We start from the raw sequence: 18,367 nt of genomic DNA on the forward strand, positions 1-18,367 counted from the left end.
CACCGGAAGAACGATGGACAACCAAACCTGAAGAAGACCTGAAAGTTGTCTTTCAAAAACAATGACATATTCTTTTCATTTCTTTTTGTTTAACCCCATGTTATGGACAATTCGTTCCTTTCAAATGAGATGAAATATTTGGGTATATGTAGCAAAACATATTCTAAACATCTCTGACTTTTGTCTTGCAGGAGGAACTTATGTTGAACAAACTTTCACTACATGTCTTATACGTGTTTGTACTCCCCTGGAAAGCCTTCGAAGTTATACTGTGTTTTAGTATCAATAAGAAAATGATGTACTCAGATATTTATAATTGGGGACCTGTGGTAATGTATTCCTGGCTGGAGTGTGTGCAACTTTTGTCAACTGCACTGAAAACAGTTTTGTGCTTTCAGCAGATGTGAAGGTGAATTGCACCACCACCATTAATGTATCTTGTGCCTTTGGTCATGTCAAATTGCCTGTAGGGTGGTTTCTAACATGTGGAAGGACTATTTATTCCTGTGTTGCAGCAAACAGTTCTGAGGGACCATGCTCTCTGGGAACACTGATGGTGTTATGTCTCTGAAGCCCCACCCCACCCACGCTCAACAGGAACTCTCCTTTGCTCTTGACTGTAACAGGGATTTACAAGTTTTTAACCCTGCTGAACATGTATCTTTTTAAAAATTTTTAAGATTTTTATCTATTTATTTTTAGAGATAGAAGAAGGGAGGGAGAGAGGGACAGAAACATCAATGCATGAGAGATACATCAGTTGCCTCTCACATGCCCTCAAATGGGGTATGTGCCTTGACCAGGAATCGAACTGGCAACCTTTTGGTTCACAGGCTGGCACACAATCCACTGAGCCACACCAGCCAGGGCTGAATATGTATCTTAAACCATATTTGTAATGCCAGCCATGCTAACCTATTTGAATATAGAAATAAGTAGATTAGCCTGCGCTATGGCAAAAGCTTTGAATGCCACCTCACAAGCCATCAGTGCCATTAGTTAAGAACTAGGACAAGTTAGAGAAGCAGTATTGGAGAACCATGCAGCTATAGACTACCTCCTTTTAAGACATAATCATGAATATGAAGAACTTAAAAGAATGTGCTGTTTCAACCTGACCGATAATTCACAGCTCATAGAGCATAAAATAAAGCAAGTAAATGAAGTAGTATCCAACACCCTAAGAATCCCCAAACACCAATTCAAAAGAACTCATACACCCCAATGTTCATAGCAGCACAATTTACAATAGCCAAGTGTTGGAAGCAACCTAAGTGCCCATCAGTAAATGAGTGGGTCAAAAAACTATGGTACAGTGACACAATGGAATACTATGCAGCAGAAAGAAAGAAAGAGCTACTACCCTTCGTGACAGCATGGATGGAACTACAGAGCATTATGCTAAGTGAAATAAGTCTGGGGGCGAAAGACAAATACCAAATGATCTCACCTATATGTGGAACCAAACCAATAAAACAAACAAGCAAGGAAAATATAACCAGCAACATTGAAAGAAAAAATAAACCAACAGAATCAAGAGGGAAGGAGGAGGGATGGGGAAAGGGAAGGGAAGGGTCAAGTCAAAAGGCATGTGTGAGGGACCCATGGACAAAGCCAAAGTGCCAAGGGATTGAGGGAGGGAGGTGGGGGAGGGGGACAGGGGAAAGTGGTGGCGGGAAAATGGAGACAAATGTATTTGAACAATAAAAAATTTTTTAAAAATTAAAAAATATAACAAAGAGAGAGATTTTTGGTATTGATTTGTCTAAATGAACCTCCTGGCTGTCTGGTATTACTGGATTCAGAGAGGCATGTGTTGTTTTTATTCTTTTCATTTTTTTTCAGTTTCATAGCTTGTTATTGCATACAATGTATCCCTTTATGTTAATCTACAATTAAGTATATCCCTAAGCCCTCTACCAGATGGTCTAATGCTAAGATATGTGCTCAACAGCTAAATGAGCACTTCTATATGATCTCACAGAAATACGGTAGTTTAGACTAACAGTGGGGAAATGATGAGAGACTCAAATGTTGGAAAATTTTAGTTTTAGGTAGTAGCTAATGAGCTTAGTAAATCAATGCATGTTAAAAGATATTGTAAGAAACTGAAGGTATGACCCACCTTGACTCCAGGAGACCATAAGCAGATCCACCTCTGTGCCTTGGGAGGACTGTAAGCAATCAAGATGGTTTCTGAGCCATTGTACTCCAGGGTGAGACATCCACCTCCCAGGACACAGATAAAGACCACTGCCCAGGACACAGCTGAAAGAATGCTGCAACTTTTTATCTGATTAACCTTTTCACTGAATTCCAAACCCCTTACCTACACTTTTCTTCTCCTTATAAAAAGGGTCGGTTTGAAATGGAATGCAAGACAGTCTGTTTAGGTACATAATCCACTGTCTTCTCAGATTGCTAGCCATTTGATTAAATGGTCCATAAAGATTCAATCTCTGTCTCTGCTTATTGGTTCTGGTAGTGACAGGCAGAACAAATGCTGGATTTTCTGATTTCACCAGGAATTACGGGGATTTATATTCCTGGCACTAGAACCCTGGGCTGAGTGGCCTGTTGTGGGGCTGGGACTCCTCAGCCATGAGATATCCCTCCTGAATTTTTATCTACCACATATGGGTGTGGGAACAGCCTATTTAGCATCTCTGACCCTCCTACCAGTCTGGATGGATGTGGTTTCTTTCATTCTGTAGTTGTCAGACTGCCAGTCAGCTTGATTTCAGATGGTTTTGGGTGATGGTTGTTCTATATTTTCGTTGTAATTGTGATGTGGTTGTGCAAGGAGGCAAGCCTTCTTTACCTATGCTGCCATCTTGACTGGAAGTCAGTTTTTAATTTCTTTACAGCAGAATCTATAAGCCCGTTTGACAATTTCTAAGACTTTTTTTCAATTTCAATTTTTATTTTTTGTTCAAATACATTTGTCTCCATCTTCCTGCCACCACTCTCCCTCGCCCCCCTCCCCCACCTCCCTCCCTCAATCCTTCCCCACTTTAGCTTTGTCCATGGGTCCCTCACACATGCCCTTTGACTTGACCCTTCCCTTCCCTTTCCCCACCCCCCCTTCCTCCCTCTTGACTCTGTTGGTTTCTTTTTTTCTAAGACATTTTTTTAAAGGATATAAAATATTATTAAGAATTGTTTTATACTGATTACATGTTAAAATGATAATATTTAGGATATATGGTGTTAAATAAAATATACTATTAAAATTAGTTTCACCTGTTTGTTTTTACTTTTTAATAAGGCTGATGGAAAAATTAAAATTGCATATGTGGCTCACATTGTATTTCTATTGGACAGAGCTTTTATACATTGGTGAAAAAAGAAAAATTTGTGGTAGTGGAGATAGGCTGACAAGACTTTTAATTTGCTGGAAAATGGCATTTGTAAAAGAACTATCACTACCAATTTACAGGGATATATGAGGTCTGTCCGGAAAAAGTCCAGCCATTATTAACATAACAAGAATAGTTTGTACAACATCAGTGTAACCTGGCAGCCAAGGAGAGTAGAATGAAATATGCATGCATGAACAATGATGACTCCGCTGTATAAACAGGGGGCATGGTGGATGCCATTGAATGAGCATGTGTACTGTGTGCTGTAGCATTCAAAATGATTGAGCAAGTAGAGAACTAATCTGCATCAAATTTTGCATGAAGCTTGAACATTCTTCCACAGAAACTATTTGAATAATTCAGGAGGTGACAGGTATGGGAAACTGGTGATTGGCAGCTTCATCACAACAATGCACCCGCCCATACTTCACGTCTCGTGCAGAGTGTTTTGGTGAAACATCAAATCACCCAGGTGACTCACTCCCCCAACAGCCCAGATTCGGTGCCCTGTGACTTCTGGCTTTTCCTAAAACTAAAATCACCTTTGAAAATCACCATTGGTGAAATTCAGGAATATATGATAGGGCAGCTGATGGTGATTGGGAGAGCAGTGTGAGGTCCCAAGGTCCTCACACTTAGAAGTGCTAACCCTAACCCTAACCCTACTTTGAAGGGGACAGAGGTATCATTGTCCTACGTACAATGTTTTTTAGATCTTATTCAATAAATGTCTCTGTTTTTCATATTACATGAATGTATACTTTCTGGATAGACTATACACACACACATGCACACACACATATGTGTGTGCGCGCGTGTGTGTATATGTTTTCTAAGGGATAGAACTTTGATCTTTAAATTGAATAAAGGTAACTTTATGGAAACTTACTGCATTGTTCTTTTTTGCATATTGTTTCGGGCAGTAAAAAAAATTCCTTAGATTGATGAGGATGGTATTGAAGAACCATTGCCATAAGTGCTCATTCTTTGAGGGGGTAATTCATAGGGCCTTGAGAAGCAACCAAGTAATTGTGGTGGATGCAACTAGTGGGGGTGTCTTTTGGTCCAGTAGGTGCTGGACTCATCTGGTAGCCTACGTTTTGCAGTAGTCCTGTGGCTTCTTGGACCACCCTTTCTTCCCGCAAACAAAGAAAGGATGTGGAATAACAGTCAAACAATATATATAACCAGAGGAACCAAAGTAAACAAATACAAATTTATTTTTTTCAAAGCAGAATTCAAGGGAAAGGAGAAAAGCACCACAGTAAGTGGCAATCAAAGTTAACCAGTTTGTTTCCAGTCCTACCCCTTCATCCCAAACTTTCCTAGATTTATGTGCCACCCTTGCCACTTCCCTCAAATCCCTTACTTAACTCTCATCCTCATGACCAGTTCTTTCAGCCAGCAAGCAGCATAGTCTGGCCTCAATACTGCCCTGGGGACAGCAAGGACATTCAGCAGATCACCCCCGCCTTCCACAAATGCATCAGCTATGAGAGGAGATGGAGGCTGGGAGCTAAGCCCTGGCCTTGAGCCTTTCCCTCTCCCACAGCTGTGGGTGTTAAAAAAGTAAGAAGGAACAGAAGTATTCCTTTGTTCCCAGGGCCAGATATTGGCAGGGAGGCCTAGAAATAGAGGTGCCCTGCTGAGCAGCTAAGTCTCCACAGCCCTAGGGCAAGGGCCCAGGACTATTTGCCATTTAAGGCAGCTACTTTCTTGATTATCTGTCACCTATGTCAAAAAAACTTTGATGAGATTCTTGGCCTGAAATGGTTTCAGAAGCCACGAGTCTACCACTGAGAATGTGTGTTGGAGGAACACTCTAGCCTGAAGCTGGATATTGAGCTCAGGACCCAAACACACACCTCAGGCAGCACAACATTCATTAAAATGAATCTGGAGGCAAACCATCTCCCAGAATTGGCCTCTGTCTGGTCTCAGGGTTTCTCATTACTGTGATCTACCAGCCCAGTTCCTGGAGCAGAGAAACTCAAACAAGTTTTTTCTGCAAGAAAAATATTTCCAAACTTTGGGCCCTGACAGAAATGGGTACTCAAGAGCCTTGATTTCAGCATTTCCATTCTGGAGGGAAGGGCACATGTCCTTCTGGGTAGGACCCTCCCTAGGGGACCAAACAACAAACAGCCAATGTTATCCAACCAGTCAGACTTTCCTAACAATTTCCTAGTCAGCATGACTCCACTCTGCTCTAGGTATAAGCAGAGGCACCCTCAAAATGGCTTCTTGTCCTCTATCAGATTCTGTTGAAAATAAATCGCTTATCAGTCCTAACTGTTCAATGATACTATTTGACAACAACCCCAGCAAACACTCACATTCATTATCATGGATGCTAGCCCTGCAAGTCAGAAATTTTCCTCTGGCTGCCTACCCAGTATCTCCCTTCACCACCCTTTCAGTACAAGGATATAAACTACACAGCATGACATAAAATTCCTCTAGGAGACACATACATGACAGATGCCTAATAACATAGAGCATATCTCGGTAAATCCCACCCTAATTTGGATTTATTGCCCAAGGATCCATTTACCTCACTGTGGGCATAGTGTCCATACATAAGGCAGTGATCATCACCAGAGCCTTGAGCAATAAAGAGGCATACCTTGGAGATATTGCGGGTTCAGTTCCAGACTATCACAATAAATAAGTCTCAGAATAAAGCAAGTTGTAATCTTTTTGCTGATGGAGGGTCTTGCCTTCAACTTGTAAAAAAAAAAAAAGCAACATCTATGAAGTACAGCAATGCAAAGTGCAATAAAACAAGGTATGCCTGTACTCATCTCAGGTATTAAACACAGGAACACAAAGCGTCAGTGACCCCATTAGTGACAATTCAACTCTTGACCTGCTGCTTCAGTCCACATAACAACACAAATCCTACGTAACAAGATCTACATATTCCCTATCATGCCTGGCCCATTGCGGTGACCACAGACCCTCAGCAGCCATACATCTCAAGTGAAGTGGGGGTTACATAAAGGATTTTCCAGGACTTCCCTGGTAAAAGATTGTTTCATAACATTTGCACTTCTAAGGCTTAGGCAACCATAAGCCTCAGAGACCCTGAGCTCTCTGTTTTATAGCAAATTTCTTCTATCCCATTCCTACCCACAATCCAGGCCCCTACAAATACAGCTTCCCACCACTCATGGACAGATGCCCAGGCTCTGTGCTTGATGCCTACCTATGACCTGCTCATCATACATCCAGATACCCAAGTCTTTCTGCCCAAAGACCTTATGAGCAATAAGGCAGATACTGTGATGAGGTCTGACACTGTGGGCCTCTGTCTTAATATCTCCTGGTGATTCTAGAAGGAGGTAAAGCTAGGTTTTTGGACACAAGCTGCTGCCCTCCCTCCCGTACAGCAGATAAATCTAGCTTCCCAGGAGTTTTACCCACTGGCCCACTGCTTGATTATAGCACAGCACCCCAAGCATCTCACAGCCTCCTGACTTCAGTGGCAGCCACAGCTTTCTTTAAGGCCCTGAGGCAGACTTAAGAACTGGAATAGACTAGAAGATGTACTCTGTGTCTTAGCCTGACAAAGGTTAATAAAAGCCTATTTGTTACTTCTTTTCTGTATGGCGTAGGTAAAGTTTGGATTTTCTCTATTTTGGTACCTGAACCATTGTTTAGAGGACCCTGGGAAAATTCATCCAATGCCCAGGTCTCAAGGGAACAAGATTTGGAGTGAGTAAAGAGAAAAGAGTGATTCTGTTAGATTCTTCTGTGACCATAGGCTTCTGTTGCTTTGGTCTTGAAGACAGCACACTCCAAACATGAATGGAGAGACATCATAGGGGAGCAGGCAGAATGTATCTAGCTGTTTAACCAGAGGCTTGGGCTTACAAAGAGCAAGGCAGAACATTAATACTTCAAGAGGTATTAGAATTTAATGTGTGAATGAGGCCAGGGGTATACTGATGTACAGTAGGTATGTAGGATAAATATGTATGTATATAAACTTAAGCAAATGAAGTCAGTTTCAGGGCTCTAGGTTATGCAGCTTCCTTTTGAAAGAAAGCTGCTTATGTAGGCTCTGACTAGGTTCAAAGTTACCAGGCTCACTCCCCCTCTCCCCACTATCTACCCTGAACAATTTCCAGATAAACGGATTATGATATATGTTGTCTAGGAAGAACTAGTTGAGTCTGAGGTTTGGGTTCACCTTCCAGAGTTATAAAGAATAGTTTTCTGCAAAGGAAGGCCATGCTCTTGCCTGTGTGGAAAGTGGAGAGTGGATCTTATAAACAGGCCGCTATTCATGGTGGCCTAATGCATCTGCCTTAGGATTAGCTGGGGAAAATCAGGTACCTCATCCAATTCAGTTTAAAAGAAGCAAGGGTGTTGGACAGTCACATTCCTCCAGACTAGCATGTGGATGCTCCTTTCTCACCCAAGGAGAGCAAGTCCCCTTTGCTGAGTAAGCTACTGCTTCTCCCCAAGGGCTGTGAGGGCAAACTCAGAAGAGCCCAGGGTTGCTTAAGTTGGATTTTCAGAGCCACTCAGCTGCTGGTCTCTCAGGATGCTGAGGCCCTCAAGATAGAGGAGGCTCAGGGGTAAAACAAAAACCTAAGCCCGTAAGTAATTCTTTAATTTTTCCACATGAAAGGTAGAAATAGGAACCAGAATGAACATTTCCCCCCTTGAGGAAGGTCTGCCAGGGACTGAGGCAGAGGAACTGAAGATATTTGAGGAGAAAACAACAGCTAGGTAGCATCAGGATGGCTAGAGATATGCCTTTGAGCTGAAGTAATATGACACATGCTGCCCAGATTTTTGATGGAGAGGAGGTGTCTCAGGGATGCCCTTTTACCTCCCTGAGTTGGGCTAGAGAGTAGAGCTAACCCCTGTGGATTCATAATGCTGAAACCTGGGGGTCAATAGGCTTCCCAATCTCCATAATTCCATGGAGAGGGAAAGGCAACAGCAAGCACTGCTTTGCTCTGCAAGGCAGCTTCTTTGCTCCCCATCTGAATGACTTCCAAGTGGTATCCTGGACTACAACAGAAGTGTACTTAAGGAACAAGTCTCAAACTTGAGGATTCAAGGGCACATTTTTAGAGTCAGAGGAATCATGCCTCTCCCCTCCTTGGCCCTCACACACCCACCTCACATACCACCAGATCCCTGCTGCTACCCAGAGCCCAGATAACACTGGCTGAGAAATGTGGGGCCAGTGGGCACTGGAAAGTTTGGGTGAAGGTTGAGAGAAGGCTTTGACAGACCTGGGAGAGGACTATGGTCTATAGGATGGGGTTCTGGCTCCATCAAGAGGCCAGCAAGGTGTTGGCAGTCACATCAGAGCTTTGCACACTGGGGAAGGCATGACGAAGTTTCTTCATGATGTCCTCCAAGCACAGGCTGACATCTTGACTCTTTGATCCAACATCATCTGTGTTGAAAAATAGAAATTTTTAAAGGGAACTAGAGATTCCCTAATGAGGCCAAGGGGCTGAGGTAGGGCACCACCAACTGATGGGTAAACCCACAGCATTTTTGTCTTCTGGGCACAATGTATAGTACATGGGAGGTGCTCAATATACATGTGTAGAATAAACGAATGAATCCATCAGTAAGGCAATCATTTCTGATGCTAAGCTCAAAGTCATGAGGAGAAACCAGACCCAGCCCTAGCAGAACCTTAGGCAGGAGCTCTGGGGCAGGACAAAGCATGGAGTAAGGGGTTGGAAAGGGCTGCGGGAACTCACCTGCAGCCTCAGTGTCTGGAGTGGTCTGTCCCTTCTCCTGGGGGTGACTGCCTTCTGACTGCTGTGGAGAGGAAGCTAGGGACGAGCCTGCAGAGCCATTGCCATCTGATTCGGTGGGTGGCTAACAAGAGGTAATGCATGACATAAATGACTTTGCCTTCCTGACCTTATTTGACATACTCCTGAACTTAGAAGGGGCTTTAGAGACCTCATGCCCTTCTCTTTGCCCTTGGACTTCAAGAAACTTTGGTAGTGCCCAAACAGTGGCCTCCTGTTTGGGGAAATGTCTTAGAATATTCGATTATCAGTTACATTCCTTCTTCAACATGTGTCAAAGTCTCCCAGTTCTTATAAGAATGGTATTGCACCTAAAGGTCTCTTGCTGTCATTTCAGCTACAATTAAGCTGTTTAAAACCCAATTCTCTGTAGAAGTGTAGAGTTGCACATCTGATCTTCAGTTCATAACATATCATATGTGAGAGACCTCCAGGCATCTAGAGGTCATCCCTTGGAGGATCTGGGGAAGAGGAAGGGTGTGGTATCACCCTGTATGTGTAATGATAATAGGTAATATTTATCAAGTGTTTATTATATTCCTGTATTGTGCTAAATTCTTTAAATGCATTATTTCATTTTATGTTTACCACAATTCCATGAACTTTGCATATTATATCCCTGTTTGATAGATGAGGGAAGGTACTAGAGCTTAGTGAAGCTAAGTAACTTTCCTAACACTTTACAGCCAATAATTGGCAGAGCCACATTCAAACACAGGACAGTCTGACTCCAGAGCTACACTGTATCATACATACTACCTCTCAAAGAAGAAGGAGACAAAAAGTAACAAGAGCTCCCAGCATAGCAAAAATCTTTCTCTTGCCAAGCATGTCCAAGCTTGCTTTTTTCCAGCAAAATCAACATTTTGGATGAATGGCTTTTTGAGTTTTGTTCTTTCAATACCATACTCAAATAGGTTACAAGGAAGTGAGCTCTCAGAAGTCCTTCCTCTGCCCCAGGCCTTACAGTGACTTGAGAGTAATGCACGAGGGTGGAGTGAAAGCTAGATGGAAGGGAATTGGCCAAGAAATGTGACATACCAGACCTTCCCTTCCTGACCTTCCCCAATTATCAGGTCAGTTCACTTCAGAAGGTCATCTAACAGTCATGGCTAAGGTGCTTTCTTTCCTCCCTATTGTCACACTCCTCAGCTCCCTACCTCTAGCCCCTGTAGGGGCTGCTTTGGCTTTTCTCCTGGCTTCAGCCTCACCTGCAGGAGCAGTTCCCTTAAGCGCTGCAGCTGGGACTCTAGCTGCTTGTTGTGGTCTTCAAGGATCTGCATGCGTGTCTCCAGGCGGCTCTTGTGCTGCCGAAGGATCCGGGCCTCAGCCAGAAGCTCCTCATTGTGGTGGTCCTGTGCTACCTCTGCAGTGCCTTCTGCCAAACCAGGTGCCTCAGCAGCCTCATCATGCTGCCACTTCAGGCGCCTCAGCTCTCCCTGGAGAATCCTGCCAATGACAAAGAGGTCAAGGTCTATGGCCCGAATGAAGGGTTGACTGTCCATGACTCAAATGACCCCTCTTTATAAACAAAACTTTATTGTTGTTCAATTACAGTTGTCCCCACTTTTGTCCCATTGCTCTCCCCTGCCCTGCCCACCCACGTCCCACACTCAATCCTCCCTCCATTGTTGGGTCCTTTATACAGTTTCCTTGACTACACCCTTCCTCTTCTCCCCGCACCCCGTTATACCCCTCTCCATCCCCTCTGGTCACTGTCAGTTTGTTCTTTATTTCCATGTCTCTGGTTATATTTTGCATGCTTCTTTGTTTTGTTGATTAGGTTCCACTTATAGGTGAGATCATATGGTATTTCCCTTTCACTGCCTGGCTTATTTCACTTAGCATAATGCTCTCCAGTTACATCCATGCGTTGGGAAAGGTAGGAGTTGCTTCTTTCGTTCTGCCGCATAGCATTTCATTGTGTAAATGGACCATAGTTTTTTGGTCCACTCATTTACTTTTTTCTAAGATTTTATTTATTTTTAGAGAAAGGGGAACAGAGGGAGAAGGAGGGAGAGAAACACAAATGTGTAGTTGTATTTTGTGCACCCCCAAATGGGGACCTGGACTGCAACCCAGGCATGTGCCCTGACTGAGAATCAAATTGGCAATCCTTTGGTTTGCAGGCCCACGCTCAATCCACTGAGCCACACCAGCCAGGGCTGATCCACTCATTTACTGATGGGCACTTAGGTTGCTTCCAACACTTGGCTATTGTAAATTGTGCTGCTATGAACATTGGGGTATATAGGTTCTTTTGATTGGGTGTTTCAGGATTCTTAGGGTATAATCCCAGCAGTGGAATGGTTGGGTCAAAAGGAAGTTCCATTTTTAGTTTTCTGAGGCAATTCCATACTGTTTTCCAGAGTGGCTGCACGAGTCTGCATTCCCACCAACAGTGTACTAGGGTTCCCTTTTCTCCACAGCCTCGCTAGCACTTGTTTGTTGATTTGTTGATGATGGCCATTTTGAATGGTGTGAAGTGGTATCTCATTGTGACTTTAATTTTCATCTTTCTGATGGCTAGTGATGTTGAGCATACTTTCATGTGTCAATGGGCCCTCAGTATGTCCTCCTTGGAGAAGTGTCTCCTCAGGTCCTTTGCCTATTTTTTAATTGGATTGTTTGTCTTCCTGGTGTGGAGTTGTGTGAGTTCTTTATATATTTTGGAGATCAAACCCTTGTCTGAGGTATCATTGGCAAATATATTTTCCCATATGGTTAGTAGCTTTTCATTTTGCTAAAGTTTTCTTTAGCCATGCAGAAGCTTTTTAATTTGATGAAGTCCCATTTATTTATTCTTTCTTTTATATCCCTTGCTCTAGGGGACATATTGGTGAAAATATTGCTGCGTGGAATATCTGAGAATTTCCTGCCTATGTTCTCCTCTAGGGCTTTTATGGTGTCATCAATTAGAAGTCTTTTATCCATCTTGAGTTTATTTTTGTGTATGGTGTAAGTTGGTGCTCAAGTTTCATTTTTTTGGATGTAGCTGTCCAGATATCCTAACACCATTTGATGAAGAAGCTATTTTTACTCCATTTTATGCTCCTGCCCCCTTTGTCAAATAATAATTGACCATAGAGACATGGGTTTATTTCTGGGCTCTCTATTCTGTTCCACTATTCTATGTGTCTCTTCTTATGCCAGTACCAGACTATTTTGACTACAGTGGACTTGTAATATAGTTTGATGTCAGGTATTGTGATCCCTCCTACTTTGTTCTTCTTTCTCAAAATTGCTGCGGCTTTTTGGGGTCATTTGTGGTTCCACATACTCTTTTGAAATGTTTTCTCTATGTCTTTGAGGTATGTCATTGGTATTTTAATAGGGATTGTGTTGAATCTATAAATTGCTTTCAGTACTATGGACATTTTGATGATGTTAATTCCTCCAATCCATGAACATGGTATATGCTTCCATTTATTTGTATCTTCCTTAATTTCTTTCTTCAGTGTTGTGTAGTTTTCTGAGTACAGGTCTTTTACCTCCTTGGTTAAGTTTATTCCTAGGTACTTTATTTTTCTTGTTGCTTTAGCAAATGGGATTTTTCCCCTAATTTTTGTTTGTGATATTTCATTGTTGGTGTATAAAAATGCGTTCAATTTCTGAATATTGACTGTATCCTGCTGTTTTCCCAAATTCACTTATTAGGTTTAGCAGTTTTGTTGGTGGAGTCTATAGGATTTTCTTTCTTTTTTTATTTTTATTTTTATTATTTTATAACATTTTTTATTTTTAAATCATGTTCATTCATTACAGTTGTCCCAATTGTTCCCCCTATGCCCTCCTCCACCCATCTCACCCAGTCCCCGGCTCACACAGTCAATTCCCACTCTTCTGTCCATGTCCATGGAACATTCATAAATGTTATTTTTCTAGTTCCTTCTCCTTTTTTTTTCAACAATTGTCCTCCTTCCCCATCCCCTCTGGTCACTTTCAGTCTGCTCCATGTTTCCATGCCTGTGGATTATTTTGTTGAATACAGTCCACTTATAGGTGAGGTCATATGGTATTTGTCACCGACTGGCTTATCTCACTTAGCCTAATATTCTCCAGTTCCATCCATGTTGTTGCAAAAAGTAGGAGTCCTTCTTTCTTTCTCTCTTTCTTCTTTTCTTAAATGCAGATTGAATTTACTTATTTTTTAAATGTAAAAATCTATTATAAAATACTAAACAACTTAAATTCATTATAAAGTCTCAGCAATTAAAACATGACACCTGCACAGAAATAATCGAGTAGATCAATGAAATAAAATGAGCATTCTAGAAACAAATGTATATATCTGTTTAACAATGTAATATATAATTAAATTGTTATTTTGAATCAATGTGGAAAGTAAAGCTTATTTCACAAATAAGGTGCACGGACCGCTATTACTTGAAATAAAACAAATGTAGAGCCATATTTCACACAATGTACAAAAAATATTCAGGTGAGTTAAAAATCAATATGTAAAATCTAAGGAGTTTTAGGAGAAAATACAAACTAGTATTTTTCTTACCTTGAAGTAAAATAGTCAAACCAAGAAGCTATAAAGTAAAATATTGACAATATGACTATATTAAACATTTAAGACTATCTAGTAATATATTTATAAAAAAGTTAAAGGACAAGTAATACAATAGGAAAGTACTTGCAACACATCTAAAGAAGGCTTAATAGTTGGGGTTTTTTGTTTTTTTGTTTTTTTGTTTTAGGGAAAAAATTGTACAAAACATTTAATCAAAATAGAAAAAGAATACCTAAAAGTCATTTAAAGCTTTTTTTAAAAATAGAAATAGTCAAGAAATATAAAAAAAGCAGATTTAGTTTCAACAAATACTAAAGTCACAATTAAAATAGCACATCATTGCCACAATCAGATTAATAAGTATTAAAATATTGGTAATATCAAGTATTGGTGACTGTGAGAGGAACTGGGTATTCATAGACTCTTTTTCTTCATCTTTTTAATGCAGTCCCTTTAGCATATCTTGCAGTGCTCGTATGGTGGAGATGTATTCTTTTAGCCATTTTTTTTTTGTTTGTTTGAGAAACTCCTTACTTCGTCTTCCATTTTAATTGAGAGTCTTGCTGGGTAGAGTAGTCTTGGTTGCAGGCCTTTGCTTTTCATTACTTGGAATATTCCTTGCCAGTCCCTTCTGGCTTGCAGGGTTTCGTAGAGAAGTCAGCTGCTAGCTGTATCGGGGCTCTCTTTTATGTTACTATCTGTTTCTCCCTTGCTTGCTTTAGGATTCTCTATTTGTCTATGATATGTGCCATTTTAATGATGATGTGTATTGGAGTGGGCCTCATTGGGTTCCTCCTGAAGGGGACCCTCTGTGCTTCCTGGACTTGTGTGACTTTTTCTCTCCTTCAATTAAGCAAGTTTTCCATCATGACTTTTTCAAAAAAGTTCTCTATCCCTTCGTCCTTTTCTCCTTCTGGTATCCCTATTATATGGATATTATTATGTTTATGGTTGTCCTGCATTTCCTTCAATGACTCTTCATTCTTTTTGAGTATTTTCTCATTTTCTTTTTCTTTCTGGGAGCTTTTTTCTACCTTATCTTCCAGCTTGCTGAGTCTTTCCTCTGCTTCATCTAGTCTGCTTTGGATTCCTTCTACTGTGTTCTTCAATTCAGAAATTGTATTCTTCATTTCGTCTTGTCTCTTATTGATAGTTTCTATGTCCTTTTTCATGCTGATATAATTTACAATAAGTTCCTTGTAGTTTCCATGTAGTTTTTTGTAGTTCTCTCTGGGGCCACTGAGCTCATTGAGCTTCCTTAAAACCGTTGTTTTGAACTCAATATCTGATTTGATAAAGTTTACTTGTCTCTATTTCATTTAGTTCTTTTTGTGGGGATTCCTCCTTTCCGTTAGACTAGGGGGGTGTTCCTATGTCTTCCCATTATTTGCAAGACTCCTCTTTTTTGCTTCATCTTCTTAAATTGATCTGTCTTGATTTCCTGGCTTTGTGATGTGAAATTCTATGGTAAGAGACCACTGTTTTTTCTTTCTGGATCTGCCTCTGATGATGTCAGATGTTGACTCTGTCTGACCATAAGCAGTCTGTTGGAGACTTCCAGGAATCTACTGTCTGTGGCTGTCTCCTTCAGCTATTAAGCTAGTCACTCTGCACTCAACAGGCCAGCTTAGGCATCACAAGGCGGGGTAGAGTCCCTTCTGGGGGTGGTGTTATTGGGTCCTCTCCTGCTGTTGCTGCTCAGGGGAGTGGTCTGCTTGAGCAACGTGGCTACTGCCATCTGGGGGATGAGTCAGCACCAGGATCTTGCCGGGTACTCTCTCAGTTCTCTCCCCAAAGCCTTCTTCCCCAGTCTCTCTTCAGGATTCTCTATCCCACTCTGCCCTCACCTTTGCCGGTGCCCAGGGTAAGTAGCTGCAAATAATAATGTATGCGTTGGCACTTTAAATGGCTCTTTGCGTCCCAATCACCTGCCTCTGGCAGAGAGTAACCCTGACGCTTTTTGCAGCTGGTTGTTATCTGTGTACTTTTTGGGCTCTGGTGCTGTAGGCTGGAGATCCCCACTTATGATTTAGACCTCATTCTTCTCAGGGGGATCCAACTGGCTATTTCAATATTCTTCTGGTGCTGCCACCCCGCCCACCTTCCTGAGACTCTACCACAATCCTTACCAGTTAGATTGTGCTAAAGCTGATTTTTCTGTCTCTGAGGTTCTAAGGCTCCTCTCTCGCTATTGTTCAGTTGTTTGTTCCAGGTGAGTTCTCCACAACTTAACTGTAATTCCAGATTAGTCCTGGGAGAAGGTCAGTGTGACTTCCACTCACTCCTCCATCAACTTCATTCTCCCTATAGCGTTTTCTATATACACTGTCATGTATTCTGCAAAAAATGACAGCTTTATTTCCTCCTTTACAATTTGGATGTCTTTTATTTCTTTTTCTTGTATGATAACTGTGGCTACAACTTTCAGAACTATGTTAAATAGATGTGGTGAAAGTAGATACCCCTGTCTTGTTCCTTGTCTTAGTGGGAAAACTTTTAGTTTTTGTCTGTTGAGTATAATTTTGGCAATAGGTTTCTCATATATGGCCTTTATTATGCTGAGATATATTCCATTTATTCCCACTTTGCTGACTTTTTTATCATAAATATGGGTGCTGTACTTTGTCAAATGTTTTTTCAGCACCTATTGATATGATCATGTGATTTTTTTCCTTCTTTTTGTTTATGTGATGTATCACATTTATTGATTTGTGCATATTGTGCCATCCTTGCATCCTTGGGATGAATCCCACTTGATCATGGTGGATGATCTTTTTAATGTATTGCTGGATGCAGTTTGCCAATATTTTGTTGAGGAGTTTAGCGTCTATGTTCATCAGTAATATTGGTCTGCAGTTTTCTTTCTTGGTTGTGTCTTTATCAGGTTTTGAGATTAAGATGATACTGGCCTCATAAAAAGAGTTTTGGAGTCTTCCATTTTCTTGGATTTTTGTAATATTTTGAGAATAATTGAGGTTAGTTCTTCCTTAAATTTATGTAAAATTCTCCTGTGAAACTGTACAGTCTAGTGCTTTTGTGTGCTGGGAGTTTTTTGATTACTGCTTTAATTTTACCAGCTGTTTTCAATCTGTTCAGACTTTCTGCTTCTTCTTTATTCAGCTTTGGAGATTATATATTTCTAGAAATTTGTCCATTTCACATAGGTTTTCAAATTTCTGGGCAAATGGTTGTTGGTAGTAGTTTCTTACAGTCCTTTGTTTTTCTGTTGTATCGGTTGTAATTTCTCCTCTTTGGTTTCTGGTTTTATTTATTTGGGTCTTCTCTCTTTTTTTCTTGATGAGTCTGGTTAAATGTTTATCAATTTGTTTATCTATTCAAAGAATCAGCTCTTAGATTCATTGATCCTTTGAATTGTTTTTTAGTCTCTGTCATTTAATTCTGCTCTGATCTTGGTTATTTCCTTCAATTCTCTCTGTGCTTTGTTTGTTGTTGTTTCTCCAGTTCTCCAACCTGGAGCATTAGATAATTTATTTGAATTGTTTCTATCTTTTTTAGGTACACCTGTACTGCTATGAATTTCCTTCTCAGGACTGCCTTTGCTGTGTCCCATAGGTTTTGGGCTGTTGTGTGTTCATTTTCATTTGTTTCCAGAAACTTTTTGATTTCTCCCTTGATCTTATTGTTAACCCATTCATTGTTTAATAACGTTATTCCGTATCCATGAATTTGACTGTTTTTGAGTTTTTTTTTTTCTTGAGGTTGGTTTCTAGTTTCAAGCCTTTGAGGTTTGAGAAAATGCTTGATATGATTTCAATTTTCTTAAGTTCACTGAAGCTTGTTTTGTGTCCTATCATGTGGTCTATCTTTGAAAATGTTCCATGTGCATTTTAAAAGAATGTGTATTTTGCTTCTTTGGGCTGAAAGGTTCTGTATTTATCAATTAAGTCCATCAAATTACCCTTCTTATTTAGGTGTGAGCTATCCTTTGGCTCTCCTATCCTAACCCCCACCCTAGTCATGTTCTTGGGTGAATGGCCATATGTATCCACTTCCTCTGTAGCACATATTTCATGTAATCTGCCATCCTTGGGCTTCAGAGCAGAATGAGCTGACATTTCATATAACAAATGTCTTAGGGCTTTAAAGTGCTGCTTTAGAGATTACTTCTGACCTTACAGTCAGGTAGACACACAGAGTGCAAAAAATGAGGCATTCGGGCCACTGACTCACCTACTCCATTTTTAGATTTTTAGAAGATATAACATAAACAAAATATCATCCATCTTGCCTCTTCTGTCAACTACCTTTGCCTTTGGCACATTTTGAACACCCATGTTGAGTTCAGGAAAACAGATTCCAAAAAGATGGTCTACTTTGGGGGATATCACTTTTTTCTTCTCTCTCTCTTTCTCCCTCTCTTTCTCTCTGCAACAGAATTCTTTTCTCCCCATTGCTTACTAGGGCCTGCCCACCGCTGCTCTAATGCAATGCTCCTCAAACTATCTGTAGTGAAGGCTTATTGGGGTGATCACTTTGTAAGTTACATAAATGTTTAATAACTGTTGTTTACCTGAAATAAATATTTTGTGAACTATAATTGAAAATAAATTAAATTATAAATAAAATTATCCATAATGAAATACCAGAGGAATTTTTCAATCCACTGTGGACCAATATGTGATCTGAATGTGCTAGTACACAGCTCATACCATACATGACTTGCCATGCAA

General features: G+C 40.7%; 1 protein-coding gene across 1 annotated transcript in view; it reads right to left on the bottom strand.

Moving 5' to 3' along the window:
- Positions 1-8,370: 8,370 nt before the first annotated feature.
- The window catches only part of DRP2 (dystrophin related protein 2), a 34,389-nt gene continuing 24,392 nt past the window's right edge, over positions 8,371-18,367 (bottom strand). Inside the window, exons 20-22 of the mRNA XM_054572283.1 lie at positions 10,369-10,606; positions 9,101-9,221; positions 8,371-8,784 (exon numbers count right to left, since the gene is read on the bottom strand). Coding sequence (XP_054428258.1) covers positions 8,660-8,784; positions 9,101-9,221; positions 10,369-10,606 — 484 coding nt within the window. The 3' untranslated portion in view covers positions 8,371-8,659. The remainder of the gene's footprint in view (positions 8,785-9,100; positions 9,222-10,368; positions 10,607-18,367) is intronic.

The sequence above is a fragment of the Pteronotus mesoamericanus genome, unplaced genomic scaffold (assembly GCF_021234165.1).
Source record: "Pteronotus mesoamericanus isolate MK-2021 breed Mesoamerican mustached bat unplaced genomic scaffold, CSHL_Meso_final contig_227, whole genome shotgun sequence".
In the NCBI taxonomy this organism is placed as follows: Eukaryota; Metazoa; Chordata; class Mammalia; order Chiroptera; family Mormoopidae; genus Pteronotus; species Pteronotus mesoamericanus.